The 17,492-nt window shown below is 38.9% G+C and overlaps 1 protein-coding gene across 18 annotated transcripts in view; it reads left to right on the top strand.

Annotated features, from left to right (window-relative positions):
- KDM4C (lysine demethylase 4C) overlaps positions 1-17,492 on the top strand; it is a 443,090-nt gene that overhangs the window by 246,243 nt on the left and 179,355 nt on the right. For all 18 annotated transcript variants that reach the window (XM_058695403.1, XM_058695399.1, XM_058695405.1 and 15 more), the window contains one exon: positions 9,263-9,371. In XM_058695403.1, the coding sequence (XP_058551386.1) occupies positions 9,263-9,371 (109 nt within the window). The remainder of the gene's footprint in view (positions 1-9,262; positions 9,372-17,492) is intronic.

The following is a 17,492-nucleotide window of genomic DNA, read 5'->3' as shown; positions in this document are numbered from 1 at the left end:
GGCTGACCTCTCTGGTCCCACCCACTGCCAGAAACAGGCCTTTTACCTCATGGAAAATTCAAGACCCCTCTGGATTACAAGCCACCCCATGCTACTCTTTGCTAGGGCCTCCCTGTTTTTCATATGTTCTTTTGTGTTTGTATTATATGCTTTTTTTTTTTCTGCATGTATTTTATTTTATTTTATTTTATTTTATTTTATTTTATTTTATTTTATTTTATTTTATTTTATTTTATTTTATTTTTTATATCCATTAAGATATAGGTTCTTTTTTTTTTCAATATATGAAATTTATTGTCAAATTGGTTTCCATACAACACCCAGTGCTCATCCCAAAAGGTGCCCTCCTCAATACCCATCACCCACCCTCCCCTCCCTCCCACCCCCCATCAACCCTCAGTTTGTTCTCCGTTTTTAACAGTCTCTTATGCTTTGGCTCTCTCCTACTCTAAACTCTTTTTTTTTTTTTTCTTCCCCTCCCCCATGGGTTTCTGTTAAGTTTCTCAGGATCCACATAAGAGTGAAACCATATGGTATCTGTCTTTCTCTGTATGGCTTATTTCACTTAGCATCACACTCTCCAGTTCCATCCACGTTGCTACAAAAGGCCATATTTCATTCTTTCCCATTGCCACATAGTATTCCATTGTGTATATAAACCACAATTTCTTTATCCATTCATCAGTTGATGGACATTTAGGCTCTTTCCATAATTTGGCTATCGTTGAGATGCTGCTATAAACATTGGGGTACAAGTGCCCCTATGCATCAGTACTCCTGTATCCCTTGGATAAATTCCTAGCAGTGCTATTGCTGGGTCATAGGGTAGGTCTATTTTTAATTTTCTGAGGAACCTCCACACTGCTTTCCAGAGCGGCTGCACCAATTTGCATTCCCACCAACAGTGCAAGAGGGTTCCCGTTTCTCCACATCCTCTCCAGCATCTATAGTCTCCTGATTTGTTCATTTTGGCCACTCTGACTGGCGTGAGGTGATACCTGAGTGTGGTTTTGATTTGTATTTCCCTGATAAGGAGTGACGTTGAACATCTTTTCATGTGCCTGTTGGCCATCCGGATGTCTTCTTTAGAGAAGTGTCTATTCATGTTTTCTGCCCATTTCTTCACTGGGTTATTTGTTTTTCGGGTGTGGAGTTTGGTGAGCTCTTCATAGATTTTGGATACTAGCCCTTTGTCCGATATGTCATTTGCAAATATCTTTCCCCATTCCGTTGGTTCCCTTTTAGTTTTGTTGATCGTATCCTTTGCAGTGCAGAAGCTTTTTATCTTCATGAGTTCCCAATAGTCCACTTTTGCTTTTAATCCCCTTGCCTTTGGGGATGTGTCGAGTAAGAGATTGCTACGGCTGAGGTCAGAGAGGTCTTTTCCTGCTTTCTCCTCTAGGGTTTTGGTGGTTTCCTGTCTCACATTCAGGTCCTTTATCCATTTTGAGTTTATTTTGGTGAATGGTGTGAGAAAGTGGTCTAGTTTCAACCTTCTGCATGTTGCTGTCCAGTTCTCCCAGCACCATTTGTTAAAGAGACTCTCTTTTTTCCATTGGATGTTCTTTCCTGCTTTGTCAAAGATGAGTTGGCCATACGTTTGTGGGTCTAGTTCTGGGGTTTCTATTCTATTCCATTGGTCTATGTGTCTGTTTTTGTGCCAATACCATGCTGTCTTGATGATGACAGCTTTGTAGTAGAGGCTAAAGTCTGGGATTGTGATGCCTCCTGCTTTGGTCTTCTTCTTCAAAATTACTTTGGCTATCGGGGCCTTTTGTGGTTCCATATGAATTTTAGGATTGCTTGTTCTAGTTTCAAGAAGAATGCTGGTGCAATTTTGATTGGGATTGCATTGAATGTGTAGATAGCTTTGGGTAGCATTGACATTTTGACAATATTTATTCTTCCAATCCATGAGCAGGGAATGTCTTTCCATTTCTTTATCTCTTCTTCAATTACCTTCATAAGCTTTCTATGTTTTCAGCATACAGATCTTTTACATCTTTGGGTAGATTTATTCCTAGGTATTTTATGCTTCTTGGTGCAATTGTGAATGGGATCAGTTTCTTTATTTGTCTTTCTGTTGCTTCATTGTTAGTGTATAAGAATGCAACTGATTTCTCTACATTGATTTTGTATCCTGCAACTTTGCTGAATTCATGTATCAGTTCTAGCAGACTTTTGGTGGAGTCTATCGGATTTTCCATGTATAATATCATGTCATCTGCAAAAAGCGAAAGCTTGACTTCATCTTTGCCAATTTTGATGCCTTTGATTTCCTTTTGTTGTCTGATTGCTGATGCTAGAACTTCCAACACTATATTAAACAACAGTGGTGAGAGTGGGCATCCCTGTCGTGTTCCTGATCTCGGGGAAAAAGCTCTCAGTTTTTCCCCATTGAGGATGATGTTAGCTGTGGGCTTTTCATAAGTGGCTTTTATGATCTTTAAGTATGTTCCTTCTATCCCGACTTTCTCAAGGGTTTTTATTAAGAAAGGGTGCTGGATTTTGTCAAAGGCCTTTTCTGCATCGATTGACAGGATCATATGGTTCTTCTCTTTTTTTTTTTATTAATGTGATGTATCATGTTGATTGATTTGCGAATGTTGAACCAGGCCTGCATCCCAGGAATGAATCCCACTTGATCATGGTGAATAATTCTTTTTATATGCTGTTGAATTCGATTTGCTAGTATCTTATTGAGAATTTTTGCATCCATATTCATCAGGGATATTGGCCTGTAGTTCTCTTTTTTTACTGGGTCTCTGTCTGGCTTAGGAATCAAAGTAATACTGGCTTCATAGAATGAGTCTGGAAGTTTTCCTTCCCTTTCTATTTCTTGGAATAGCTTGAGAAGGATAGGTATTATCTCTGCTTTAAACGTCTGGTAGAACTCCCCTGGGAAGCCATCTGGTCCTGGACTCTTATTTGTTGGGAGATTTTTGATAACCGATTCAATTTCTTCGCTGGTTATGGGTCTGTTCAAGCTTTCTATTTCCTCCTGATTGAGTTTTGGAAGAGTGTGGGTGTTTAGGAATTTGTCCCTTTCTTCCAGGTTGTCCAATTTGTTGGCATATAATTTTTCATAGTATTCCCTGATAATTGCTTGTATCTCTGAGGGATTGGTTGTAAGAATTCCATTTTCATTCATGATTTTATCTATTTGGGTCATCTCCCTTTTCTTTTTGAGAAGCCTGGCTAGAGGTTTGTCAATTTTGTTTATTTTTTCAAAAAACCAACTCTTGGTTTCGTTGATCTGCTCTACAGTTTTTTTAGATTCCATATTGTTTATTTCTGCTCTGATCTTTATTATTTCTCTTCTTCTGCTGGGTTTAGGCTGCCTTTGCTGTTCTGCTTCTATTTCCTTTAGGTGTGCTGTTAGATTTTGTATTTGGGATTTTTCTTGTTTCTTGAGATAGGCCTGGATTGCAATGTATTTTCCTCTCAGGACTGCCTTCGCTGCATCCCAAAACATTTGGATTGTTGTATTTTCATTTTCATTTGTTTCCATATATTTTTAAATTTCTTCTCTAATTGCCTGGTTGACCCACTCATTCTTTAGTAGGGTGTTCTTTAACCTGCATGCTTTTGGAGGTTTTCCAGACTTTTTCCTGTGGTTGATTTCAAGCTTCATAGCATTGTGGTCTGAAAGTATGCATGGTATAATTTCAATTCTTGTATACTTATGAAGGGCTGTTTTTGTGACCCACAATGTGATCTATCTTGGAGAATGTTCCATGTGCACTTGAGAAGAAAGTATATTCTGTTGCTTTGGGATGCAGAGTTCTAAATATATCTGTCAAGTGCATCTGATCCAATGTATCCTTCAGGGCCCTTGTTTCTTTATTGACTGTGTGTCTAGATGATCTATCCATTTCTGTAAGTGGGGTGTTAAAGTCCCCTGCAATGACCACATTCTTATCAATAAGGTTGCTTATGTTTATGAGTAATTGTTTTATATATTTGGGGGCTCCGGTATTTGGCGCATAGACATTTATAATTGTTAGCTCTTCCTGATGGATAGACCCTGTAATTATTATATAATGCCCTTCTTCATCTCTTGTTACAGCCTTTAATTTAAAGTCTAGTTTGTCTGATATAAGTATGGCTACTCCAGCTTTCTTTTGGCTTCCAGTAGCATGATAAATAGTTCTCCATCCCCTCACTCTCAATCTAAAGGTGTCCTCAGGTCTAAAATGAGTCTCTTGTAGACAGCAAATAGGTGGGTCTTGTTTTTTTATCCATTCTGATACCCTATGTCTTTTGGTTGGTGCATTTAATCCATTTACATTCAGTGTTATTATAGAAAGATACGGGTTTAGAGTCATTGTGATGTCTGTATGTTTTATGCTTGCAGTGATCTCTGGTACTTTGTCTCACAGGATCCCCCTTAGGATCTCTTGTAGGGCTGGTTTAGTGGTGACAAATTCCTTCAGTTTTTGTTTGTTTGGGAAGACCTTTATCTCTCCTTCTATTCTAACTGACAGACTTGCTGGATAAAGGATTCTCGGCTGCATATTTTTTTTGTTTAGCACACTGAAGATCTCGTGCCAATCCTTTCTGGCCTGCCAAGTTTCAAAAGAGAGATCAGTCACGAGTCTTATAGGTCTCCCTTTATATGTGAGGGCACGTTTATCCCTTGCTGCTTTCAGAATTTTCTCTTTATCCTTGTATTTTGCCAGTTTCACTATGATATGTCGTGCAGAAGATCGATTCAAGTTACGTCTGAAGGGAGTTCTCTGTGCCTCTTGGATTTCAATGCCTTTTTCCTTCCCCAGTTCAGGGAAGTTCTCAGCTATAATTTCTTCAAGTACCCCTTCAGCACCTTTCCCTCTCTCTTCCTCCTCTGGGATACCAATTATGCGTATATTATTTCTTTTTAGTGTATCACTTAGTTCTCTAATTTTCCCCTCATACTCCTGGATTTTTTTCATCTCTCTTTCTCTCAGCTTCCTCTTTTTCCATAATTTTATCTTCTAGTTCGCCTATTCTCTCCTCTGCCTCTTCAATCTGAGCCATCATTGTTTCTATTTTGTTTTGCATTTCGTTTAAAGCGTTTTTCAGCTCCTCGTGACTGTTCCTTAGTCCCTTGATCTCTGTAGCAAGAGATTCTCTGCTGTCCTCTATACTGTTTTCAAGCCCAGCAATTAATTTTATGACTATTATTCTAAATTCACTTTCTGTTATATTATTTAAATCCTTTTTGATCAGTTCATTAGCTGTTGTTATTTCCTGGAGATTCTTCTGAGGGGAATTCTTCCGTTTGGTAATTTTGGGTAGTCCCTGGAGTGGTGAGGACCTGCAGGGCACCTTCCCTGTGCTGTGGTGTATAACTGGAGTTGGTGGGCGGGGCCGCAGTCCGACCTGATGTCTGCCCCCTGCCCACCCCTGGGGCCACAGTCAGACTGGTGTGTGCCTTCTCTTCCCCTCTCCTAGGGGTGGGATTCACTGTGGGGTGGCGTGGCCCGTCTGGGCTACTTGCACACTGCCAGGCTTGTGGTGCTGGGATCTGGCGTATTAGCTGGGGTGGGTAGGCCAGGTGCACAGGGGTAGGAGGGGCAGGCTTAGCTCGCTTCTCCTTAGGTGATCCACTTCAGGAGGGGCCCTGTGGCAGCGGGAGGGAGTCAGATCCGCTGCCGGAGGGGTGGCTCTGCAGAAGCACAGCGTTGGGTGTTTGCGTGGAGCAAGCAAGTTCCCTAGCAGGAACTGGTTCCCTTTGGGATTTTGGCTGGGGGATGGGCGAGGGAGATGGTGCTGGCGCGTGCCTTTGTTCCCCACCAAACTGAGCTTTGTTGTCTGGGGTCTCAGCAACTCTCCCTCCCTTCGTCTTCCAGCCTTCCTACTTTCCGAGCAGAGCTGTTAACTTATGAACTCCCAGAGGCTAAGTCACGCTTGCTGTCAGAACACACTCCGTCTCGCCCTTCCGCTTTTGCCAGCCAGACTCGGGGGCTCTGCTTGGCCGGCAGGCTGCCCCTCCACCCCGGCTCCCTCCTGCCAGTCTGTGGAGTGCGGATCGCCTCGCCGCCCTTCCTACCCTCTTCCGTGGGCCTCTCATCTGCGCTTGGCTCTCGAGACTCTGTTCTGCTAATTCTCTGGCGGTTTTCTGGGTTATTTAGGCAGGTGTAGGTGGAATCTAAGTGATTAGCAGGGCGCGCCCAGCGTCCTCCTACACCACCATCTTCCCACCTTTTTCCAGTCCTGCATATATTTTAATGTCTATGGTTTTTGTATAAACTGTTGCTTTAACCAGGAGATTATGAGTAGACCAGGCAGGTTCTGATTGTGTATAGTTATTGTCAGAATTCATTACCCTATTTTGACCTGTACACCTTGATGAGGGAATTCAAGGACACAAGTAAGAAAAGCCTCAATTGTTGGGACTGACAAATTGAACTGGTCACTGAACAGGCCCACTTCTTGATTGCTCTTGCTCATTTAAAATCACCACAGGTCTTTTCACATCTTTGAGTAACAAGGGAGTTTAGATAAGGAAATCAGCTTGGAATACTCTGTTCATAGTAGTTTTAGAATATCAAATAAAATATAGATAATTTGCTAATATGACCCAATAACTTTACCATTTTATGCATGGTTGTTATCCTACTGAACTATTAACTATTTACCCAAAACATAAGAGGAATAGGAAAATATGGTCTAATTTATTTGAAACAGTTGCTAAGGGAAATTTGAAAATAGTATTCACATAATAATAAACAAAATTTACAACTTAATATCACTTGGGGATTAAGTGCAGCTGAACAGATACTGGGATTCTTTGCGGAATGGTGAATGAGTCAAATGCCTGTTTAAATTACATTTACTCACATTCTTTAAGCTGGAATGGAACTGAAAGTACCTTTTCTGTTTCCTTGTTTTCAGTGGAGTGTCGCGGCCGGCGCGACAAACACCGAGGTCAGGGTCCTGAGGGTAGGGGAATGCAAGAAAAAAAGAGAGAAGAGAAAGTTTGGGAACAGGAGGGTCCCCTGGGCTGATGGCCCAAGTGACGGCTTTATTGTTGCTGTACACAATCTTTTATAATATAAGACTCTTATGGATCAGGTCATTCTAAGAATAAACAGGTTTCACATGATCACTGCCAGCCAAAACATTTAGTTCTGTGTACCTTGTGAACTTTCTGAACAGGTCACAAGACCTTGTTGATAGATTGCTAGCAAAACACAGTTCCCATGTTTGTGTCTATCTGACTCGGGGTAGAAAAAGGGAGGTAGCATTACTGCCAACACCTGCAGACCACAGGCTTCAGGAATTAACTTTCTCAGCCTTGACAAGGCTTTCGTATGCCCTTGAAAGTGGGGGAATGGGAGGGGGAACCACCAGTTGGCTTGAGTCAACAGGGAACGTTGCTCGACCCAGTCTCAGCCTGGCGCCGGGGCCCGGCCTCCCACATGAATGGGAGGGGGAACCACTGGGTTGGCTTGAGTCAACGGGGAACATTGCTCTACCCGGTCTCAGCCTGGCACCGGGGCCTGGCCCCCCACAGTGGAGGTAATTCTATCCTTGGTGCCTTTAACCTTCATCCTTATCATTTCACTGAACAAAGACTGCTTGCATGGGAAAGCAAACACTGCTGTTGAGGCCTGGGTGACTTGGTTTGCCCCCTGTCAGTATTAGCTGTGTCGTGTTCTTTTCTCACACCGTGGTGTCAGGCAGACCTTCTAAGCAATATGGTCCCTTTTCGTTCTTGTATGGTTTTTACTGATGCTTCTTAGTATGAAGTGTAATGCTGTGTGCATGCTTGCAGCAGTCATCTTTAGTCAGCCTTCCCAAGAAATACTGAGTTATTTTTTGAACAATGTCTCTGTCCATCTCTCTGTTCATCTATAACTGGGCTTCCTGCTCTTCCTGGAATACATTGACTATGTCCCCATATGCATACTGTTCCTGCTGCCCCAAATACTCCTCCAAGGCCAGAGAACTCCCACAGTGCACTCAAGACTCTACTCAGATGTCTCCTTGTCAGAAAGGCTTTCTCTGATACCCTGTATAAAATAACTCCCTCCCATCTCTTTTCATGCCCTTTTTTTTCCTTTACTGCATATTTCTTAATAGTACCAGATAAATATATACTTTTTAATTTTTTATTGTCTGTGCCTTTCTCCTCTATAATGCACATTTCTTGAAAGCTGGGACATGGTATAATTTTTTCTGCTGTAGTTCAGCTCTTAGAACAATGTGACACATAGTGAGGACTTGATAAATATTTCTTATTAATTTTTAGGTGGTATAAACCACAGATAAATCTCATCCTATATTACTTTGACATCCTTTCTTTACTTCCATCTTTGATTAGAATGTTGCACACATTTTCTTTTAATCCATTTTGATTTCAGATATCAATGTAGTTTCTCTACTTCCAGCCACTGCTTTGTCAGCTTACAGGGACATTTCTGAGACTCATTTCTTTCCTAGTCAACTGTTGATACAAACCCTTTAGTTTCAGAGTCTTTCTCTGAACACCTCCCTCCTTCCCATCCATCCATCCATCCATCCATCCATCCATCCATCCATCCATCCATTTTCCTTCCGTCCTTCTTTCCTTTTGGTTTGCATGGACAAGAAAGCTTGTAAGTAGGTTCTATCTGGAAGATGTCAGGGTGCATATGTCTTTTGCACATACCTTTGGGAGGAAAGTATAGTTTAGAGAGACCCAGATGAAAAATTTTACATAAAATTTAAGTGGTTTCAAGATGACAGTAATGTGCTGTATTAAAAAAAAAAACCTTAAAGTCTTATTTGATCCTCAGAGAAGTGGTGATTTATTTCCGAATGGAAGGAAGTATCCAGGCTCACTGTAGCATTAATGCTATGTGAGTGAGGATAGAAAGCAAAATAACCTGCCATATAGTCATGTGGCTAGCATAGAGGTAACCAAATGCCACAGTTCTGTATTGTTACAAATATGTAATCCTAAATTTTGATTAGTTTGAAAGAACTTTTGAAAACTTGATAAGTTCTGAGTTAATTGCAAGCTTGATAAGCTTACCCTATACCACAGATAGTGTTTTAATGTGCGGTGGAAGGATAGATCATTGATCTCTTGGTAAAATAACTAATAGAATGGATTCCTATTTCTTTTGACTTAAAGGCTTAAGGTTTTTAAAATAAAGGACTAATTCTCCAGGAGGTAAATAAGTATAATAATTCTTTATAATTAAATGGTCTTAAATTGTTGTGAACCATAGTTTTCCATTTAAAACAAGTCTTTAACTGTATTTCTTCTCTATTTTTGCTCTGTGACCAGAGAATAGAGGGAGAAACCAAAACTGCTAAAAGTTGGCGCCATCCACTTAGTAAGCCTCCGGCAAGGTCCCCATTGACTCTGGTGAAGCAGCAGGCAACAAGTGATGAAGGTGAGTGTGTGATGTTTCTCAGTGTTTATTCTGTGGATACTGTATGGTATTCAGCAGTCATTCTGTCTGTTTGTTGTAAGAAACTGGTCTAAAAAAATTGCTTGGTAGAGAGAAAATTTGACCAAGTTGCAAATACATACCATAAAGAGATCATAAGTAGTAAACAGTTTATAGACAAAAGGAATTTGGATTTTAAGGGTAAATACTTGCTCCACTAGTCTAGCCATGTTCCTAGTCAAAGTCTTCCCATTTTATATGATGGGATAAAATTAATCTTTTCTGACATTTGCCTTAGGATATTCTAGAGGAAGTTGGGAATCATTTCCCTAAAAGTGTCAAATCTTGGAGTCACCACACTGTTGCTTTTTTACATTGTCTTTATTTTTAACTTGAATCCTCCAAAATTATTAATATCATCTTGAGTAAGAAACTATGTGCAATACCTGTTTATCCAGTTATGCCTGGTGTGTGGTGAAACATCTTTTCTCCTTAATAGATTTTACTGACATGACTTGATGTGAACCAATTTCTATTCCTGGATGTAATATTTACTTGTTTGTTTTACCTGGTTACCCTTTTTACCTCTTTCTCTCTTTTTCTAAAAATGCCTTTTTGTTGTCTTCAGTTAAATATCAGATCACTGACTAGCTATTTCTTACTTGCAAGTGTTTCATAGCATCAGGGGGGACCTTATTTTTTCCATCTTTAAAAAGATCAATTTAAAAAGGTTTTCTATAAAAAGCCCGCCTTCAGGGTATTGTCTTTACTGGAACAAATTGTTGAGGTCATATGCCTGTGAAGATGCTGTCAACATAGTAATGTGAAACTTGGGGTCAGTCTTCTTGTTTAGTTTAAATACAGTCATTAGAGTAGACATCTGTAGCAGATTTATTTTTTTATTTTTACTTACTATCTTCTTTTATACCCCATATTTAGTTAGGAAAAAAAAGATGATCAGTGTAGGGATCAGATCATGATTGTAGCATTTTCTATAACACCAGTCGAAGGTGAAATTCTGTCTCTAGTAACAGAAGTAATGAAACTAGTTGTATTTATTTCCATATATCATCATGTTCGTTTCTTCCTTCTCCTACTTTATCATACCCAGCACAATCCATTTTCCTCTTAGTGTCAAGATAAAGGACAATTCTGTATAAGGTAATTACTATGTTACTTACAATACTTGTGAATTTTAATTATCCTTCCCCATCATCGCCTATGTTTAATACAGCTTTTTGGAAGGGAATCAACTATATTAACATACAAGGAAAACTGCTTTTTCCCATGTCCTTATTTTCCCAGGTCCTTTATTTTGATGTGGGCCATCTAAATTGGCTTAGAGTTTCTACATGGAGAGCAGTTCTGATTTCAATCAGGATGGCTTACAAAATTTATAAGCGAATTGGTTTAACAAAGTTGTCTCAAGGGTTTAAGTTTAAAATGTCTTGCTGCAACATTGGTGATTGTGGCTTTTGCAGTAGCATACTCTGTATTTTAATACATTAAGGACATATTAAAAGGATCCTCTGAGGATTTTTGAGAATTGAAAAGAAAAAAAAATTGGAGAATTTTAGTGATGAATAAATACTTTTACAAGCTTCCAAACTAACAATGGGGGGAATATTCTGTGTCCTGGAGTAAATTATATTTGACCCTTGAACATCACATTTGAGTTGCATGGGTCCACCTATGAGTGAACTTTTTCCGTAAATACAGTACCATAAATGTAGTAAATATAGTAATATAGTTTTTTCAGTAAATATAGTACCATAAATGTATTTTCTCTTCCCTGTGATTTTCTTAATAAAGTTTTCTTTTCTTTAGCATACTTTATTGTAAGAATATAGTATATAATACATATAATATACAAAATATGGTTGATTGTTTATCTGTGAGGCTTCTGGTCAACAGTAAGCTATTAGTAGTTAAGTTTTGGGGAAGTCCAAAGTTATATGTGGATTTTCAACTGCATGGGGGTTTGACCCCCCTAACTCCTAAGTTGTTTGAGGGTCAACTATATTTATATCATGGGGCCCTTGAATGTTATCTTTGCCTTTTGCCTCTGTGTCTGGTACTGTTGGAAGTGAATGAGCATCATCATCATTAGAAAATGATGAACAGTGGGATTAGTGCTCTTTGGGAGCACAGAACTCCAAATCCAGCTTCTTTTAGGAATTTCCTACCCTAACTACTGGGCTCCTTTTGCATTCCTCATACACAAGTAAGTGTGTATGTGAGTCAGGAGTATAACTAGGTTAGAGCATCTGAGAAATTGTGTCTCTAAACAGCAGTCAGTATCCTCTGTTGGTAAATGAGCATTTCTCAGTTGAAGCTTGAATTTGACTCCTTAATAGAAAAGCAGCAAAGGGGAAAAATACTGATTCAGCACCTCTGGGAGTTTATGTGCAGGTAAGAGATAAGAGTCATTTCTAAGTTTGCTCTTCTCAAAAGACAGTGAAGTAGCTCTTTGATATTCAAATGACCTAAAACTATAGAGACCACTCTGGTTAGTGGCAGATCCAATAATTATAGAATCAGCAAGGATTTCCTGACTCTCAGCCTGTTCTTTCCTGGAAGATTTTCCATGCTTACCAGCAAAACACCGGTTGTTGGTGGTAGAGCAGAGAGGGGATACATAAGAAAAGAATGCCATTTAGAATATAGCATCTTTACATAAAAACTAGTATCAAATTCTTCCTTTTCTCCTCTTTCTCCTTCTCCCCCTCCTCATTGTTCTCCTCCTCCTCCTCCTCCTCCTTCTTCTAGTGGAAAAAAAATTTTAGGTGTGTACTGAATTTTATTATTTATAATTGAAAAGAAATGACTAATCTCTGGTTTTCTTTTTATATATATATATGTTTTTACATATATATGTACATATATACATGTATATATATGTACATATATGTACATATAATATATATATACATATATATTACATATATATGTACATATGTATATATATGATATATATACATATATATATATTTTTTTTTTTTTTTGAGAGAGAGATTGAGTGTGCACATGCACACATGAGTGGGAGATGGAGAGAGAGAATCTTAGCGGGGCTTGATCTTACAACCATGAGATCATGACCTGAGCTAAAATCAAGAGGCAAACACTTAACTGACTGAGCCACCCAGGTACCCCTAATTTTCTTTCAGCTGAAATGTTTTCCATTTACATTTTTCTTTAAGTTAGGCAGCTGCACAAAGTGATCCTGAAACATGGATTAATATTGTATATATTTTTCTGTATATTAATGTAATTAAACAAATGTTGAATTAAAATATAAACTTGAAAGAAAAGCTCTTGGGTGGGTCTCTTTTTTTTTTTTTTTTTGAAGCATTTCTTATGTGTTCCTCTCCTCCTCTTGTAATTTGTCAATATAATGGCATATTCCTATTCTCCAACTTCAGCACTTTATGGCTGAGTGCCTGTAGGGAAGGTGAGTGTGTGTGCAGCATGGGTGAACAAGGCAGGCTCTAAGAAGAATACTCTTGCTTGACCTCAGGAGTACTGAGAGTGAGGGGATGGACCCACTAGAGTTAAGCTTAGAAATCTGCCACAGTATTTCTTTTTCCTTGATTGGTGATGATGCATGCTCAAAGGCTCTCACATATTTCCCTTAATATTCCAGCTTTGATATAGGATAAGTGACTTTAAGGCCACCATGATCCAGTACTAGCTTTGCTCTCCAACTTTGTTTCTCTCGACTACCCTCCATGAAACCTCCTTCTCTTCCATTTGGACAACTTTTTTTTTCCTCCTGAATATAATCTACTGCTTTTTTATTTCCACATGCTTCCCCCAACTATTGCTTTCCCTGTGATACCCTTTTCCTTCTTGGAATCATTCTCTGCTCACCACTTACTCCTTTCCTACCTCTGCTGTCCTATTATATCTATACTTACTTGGCTTTAGAATGCCACTTGTCACCTTATATTGTGCTTCATTGTCTGTGTGTCTGTCTCCCTGCTCTCATTCCTTTAATCTTGCCTCCCCTGCCTAGTCCAAGGTTAGTTAATCACTGTGACTTAAATCACCTCTGGATACAAGAGCAGGAAAGCCCTGGTGATCAGTAACTTTGAAATCGGCCATTAGTCAAATACTTTAATATTTAATACGTTGTCATATTAAAGGAAAATGTAAATTCCAATCCAGGAAATATTCTCTGTAAGTATATATGTATGTGAAAACATGCAGTTTTAATTAGCTGGAGAAATGTATATGTCAGCTAACCCAATTTTGTATTCTGACTGTATTAGAATTTTCTTTATCACTGTGCCAAATCCTAGGATGTGCTCAAAGTTAAAATGAAGCTGACACATTGTAGACATGGCCAATGCTTTGGAGACCTGAGGGCTCCCAGAGTAATGATATTCCCATTGGGATAGTTGCTTACCTAGCACCTCAATTTGTATACGTATTTGTTGCCTTTCTTCCCAGTTTGAAGTCATTCCAGATGCAAAAATTTTTAACTTCTCATGCTTTTGCTGATTAGGATTTTTTTTTTACATGTAAAATATTCATGTTTTATTGTTAGTAGAAAGCAAAACTATACCATCTGGGAGGAAAAGACATTTTATATGTGTATATATGTACATATATAAATATATATTTATATATACTATGTTATGTAAGCATTTTGAAAGAGATACACTAAAATGGGGTTTATTTCTTAGTGTCACGTTTTTATTTTTTCTCTGTTTTCTAATTGTTCCCCTTTACAGCATGTGTGACTTATGGCAACAGAGAAAGTACTGAACTTTCCTTTTCTTTTTATTATTATTTTTTGATTTATTCTCAAGTTATCTAACATACAGTGTATTCTTGGTTTCAGGAGTAGATTCCTGTGAATCATCACTTACATACAACACTCAGTGCTCATCCCAACAAGTGCCCTCCTCAATGCCCATCACCCATTTTCCCCTCTCCCCTATTCCCCCCATCCACCCTCAGTTTGTTCTCTGTATTTAAGAGTCTCTTATGGTTTGCCTCCCTCTCTGTTTTTATCTTATTTTTTATTCCCTTCCCCTATTGTTAGGGTTTTCATCAGCAGACCTTTAACTGTGCTGACCTGGACTCCAGACCTTCTGCTATGCTGATATTCTGAACATGAATTTTGTCAACCCCCTGCTTGACCCCTCATGGTTCATTGTTTGTTCTCTGAAGCTCTCATCCTGCATACATACATGTGTATGTATGCATTTCTTTTACATTTACATTAGTTTCCAATGTAACTTTTCCAGCTCCTCCTACTGTTGACTTTCAAGATGTTTACTGCTTTTGTACCTAGTATGCACATAAGTCCCTTGGTGAATTGATAAGGTTAATGTTTTTAAAGTAAGTACAAACTAAGGGCAGCCCTGTAAACACAGAAGAGATGTCATGAACATGGTAGTGGCTACTGCAGTACTACTTTACACAATGATGTCCACCATTGTTGGTGGGTATTGGAGTTGATGCACTAATGCTGCCAGTGGAGTTTTCCTGGAGGCTTTGAAAATAAAATTAAAAATGTATAAGAAAATATAAAAGATTCCTGGGGCTCCTGGGTGGCTCAGTCACTTGGGCATTTGACTCTTGATTTCGGCTCGGGTCATGATCCCTGGGTCGTGGGATTGAACCCCACATCAGGCTCTGTACTGAGCATGGAGTGTGCTTAAGATTCTCTCTCTCTCTTTCTCTCTCTCTCTCTCTCTCTCTCTCTCTCCCTCCCTCCCTCCCTCCCTCCCTCCCTCTCTCTCCCTCTGTGCCTCTCTCCCACTCAGTCTCTCTGTCTCTAAAATGAAATAAAAGAAAATATATACAAGATTGTTATCAGGTGATTTTAATTTTGCCTTGTATGTTGGTTAATTTTGCATATCCAAACACATTTCTTGTAATTTGGGCAAAAAACTATTTTAAAGAGACATAGAGTGTCAAGGTGTGATGGGTTAGATTACCAAATACTCTTACAATTACAAAAGAACCAGAAACAATTGATACAATAAAACAATGACCTTTATAACATATCAGGGACAAAATCATGGAAAGTATTTCTCCATGTCTACAGTCATGGTCACTTGGCTCCAGTTCTCTGTTAACTGTGAGATCCTCCATGCTTTGGCAGATGTGTTTACAAAGTAGTGATCATAGCAGCATCTGCCACATGGAGTTGTTTTGAGGGTTAAAAGACTACTGTAAAGCACTCAGAATAGTATTTGGCACGTAACAAATGTTTGTTGTTGTGATATGGTTATGAGGAGCAGGTGGAAGGTGATAGCTGAGCTCTCAAGAAATGAGAGAAATCTAGAGAGCATTCAGAGAATAATGACATGTAGATTGGTAGGAGAGAGCTAATGCTGTGGCTATTTGGGGGAAATATGCCAGGACAAGAGTGGAAGCTTAGAAATCAGAGTTAAGACCTCATAGGATTCCTCAGACACACAAAGATGGACTCTCAAAATCCTGTACCCTTTATTAAGGGTGTACTAGGGAAAAACAGCCTGAACTGACCATAGGCACAGGCAGAGGACAAGAGGGCTTGCCACCTGGGTCTGGGCTTGAGTGGGGAAAGGTTGATAGCATAATAAGAGAAAGTCACCCTACAAATTTTTAACCATAGGACTGCCATCAAATGTATACCTCTTATCCCAAGTCAGAAATTTAAAGTAAAAGTAGGCTCTGGCTCTTCATGTTTCCAGGGCATTGAGCAGAAGCAATTGCAAAATCTTATGAACCCACTCTGAAGTGGAATCTGGTTTACTACTGGACAAAAAATAGTCTGACTAATCTCCTGGCCTCACTGTCCCTTATCACCTTTTTGACTGAGCTTGGCCTCAGTTTCTTCTTGGGTGAAACATGAGGATTGGTCACAGATGATCAGGATTTCTAACTTAGACGCTCAGGAATGGATTTTTGGCATTTCAGATACCCTGAAATGACACGTAGTGATATGTTAAACTCATCCCCAGTGGACTAAATTTTTATTTCTAACTCTTCACCTATAACTTTTTAATTTCTAGAGTACCATGTTTACCCAAGTGCAGAGGTGACCCCACCTACAAGTTTGAAAATTGACAAGATTCAGATTAAAGCCTTGCTATGGCTCTAATTTTCTCTAATCTGAACTGTCTGTATAACTCTTTATAAATCATCAATTCAGCAAGCAGAGTATGGTAATGAGCTGCTGTGCATCTCTTTGAAATTAATGACAGCTTAGACCCTGATCCCTATCTCTGTAATGTCTGCATGCCCTGAGGGTTAGATTAGGAGTGTATTTCAGGCAATGTTACAGCAATTTATTTTTTTGGACAGTGTGTCTATATTAATATCATAATTCATTTAGTAATGGATTAAATATTTAAATATAGAGATGGAAAAGATGGAAATTGCAGCTTTAATTGTAGATTATTCTTGGTGCTTGACCACTAGTTAACCCATTTAACCTAGGTTTTCAGTTATTTTAAAGAATAAAATGTATACGTTTAAGTACTCAGGAACACAAGTCTGACAAAATTTGATTTCTTTCCCAAATGGTTTTCTCTGTTTCACACTCCTTTTATTAAAGTGCTCATGTTTATGATGCAATTGCATGCTAAATAGGTCTGAAGCACATTTTCCCATAACTAGAACTACCCACTGATTTCACTTTATTGGTGATTTTTGTTTCCTTTTGGGATTGCCTGATATTTTCTGTGGTATTTTCTGAAATTTAGCCAGTGCCCTTTAGTCATTGTCAGTACTGCTAGGGTATAAGCTGGTTCTTGGGCACTTTGCAATTGTCCCTCAAACAAAAGGATATTATTTAGAATTGGCTGTTTCACTTTACCTTTGGTAGGTAGTTGTTTTGGGGGAGAATTATGCCCTCCAGTCCCTGGTATGCTGCAACTCCCTCCTTTCTAGCAGAATTGGTATAGATTTGCCACTCTTCGTTTTATTTGTTTTATTTCAAGGATTAAGTGGATATCCTGACCAAATTTAATAGTGATGTCTTTTACTGACTCAAACTTTACAAATATTATTTAAGTATTAAGTTAGATAACAATTTTATTTTAAATATTGAAAGCACCCTTTTGTCTCTTTGTTTTGCCAGACGGTAATGGGTACATGACTGTTTATGTTGGACAATCTGAA

This window comes from Neofelis nebulosa, chromosome 12 (assembly GCF_028018385.1).
Source record: "Neofelis nebulosa isolate mNeoNeb1 chromosome 12, mNeoNeb1.pri, whole genome shotgun sequence".
Taxonomy (NCBI): Eukaryota; Metazoa; Chordata; class Mammalia; order Carnivora; family Felidae; genus Neofelis; species Neofelis nebulosa.
This window is presented reverse-complemented; position numbering and strand designations above follow the sequence as displayed.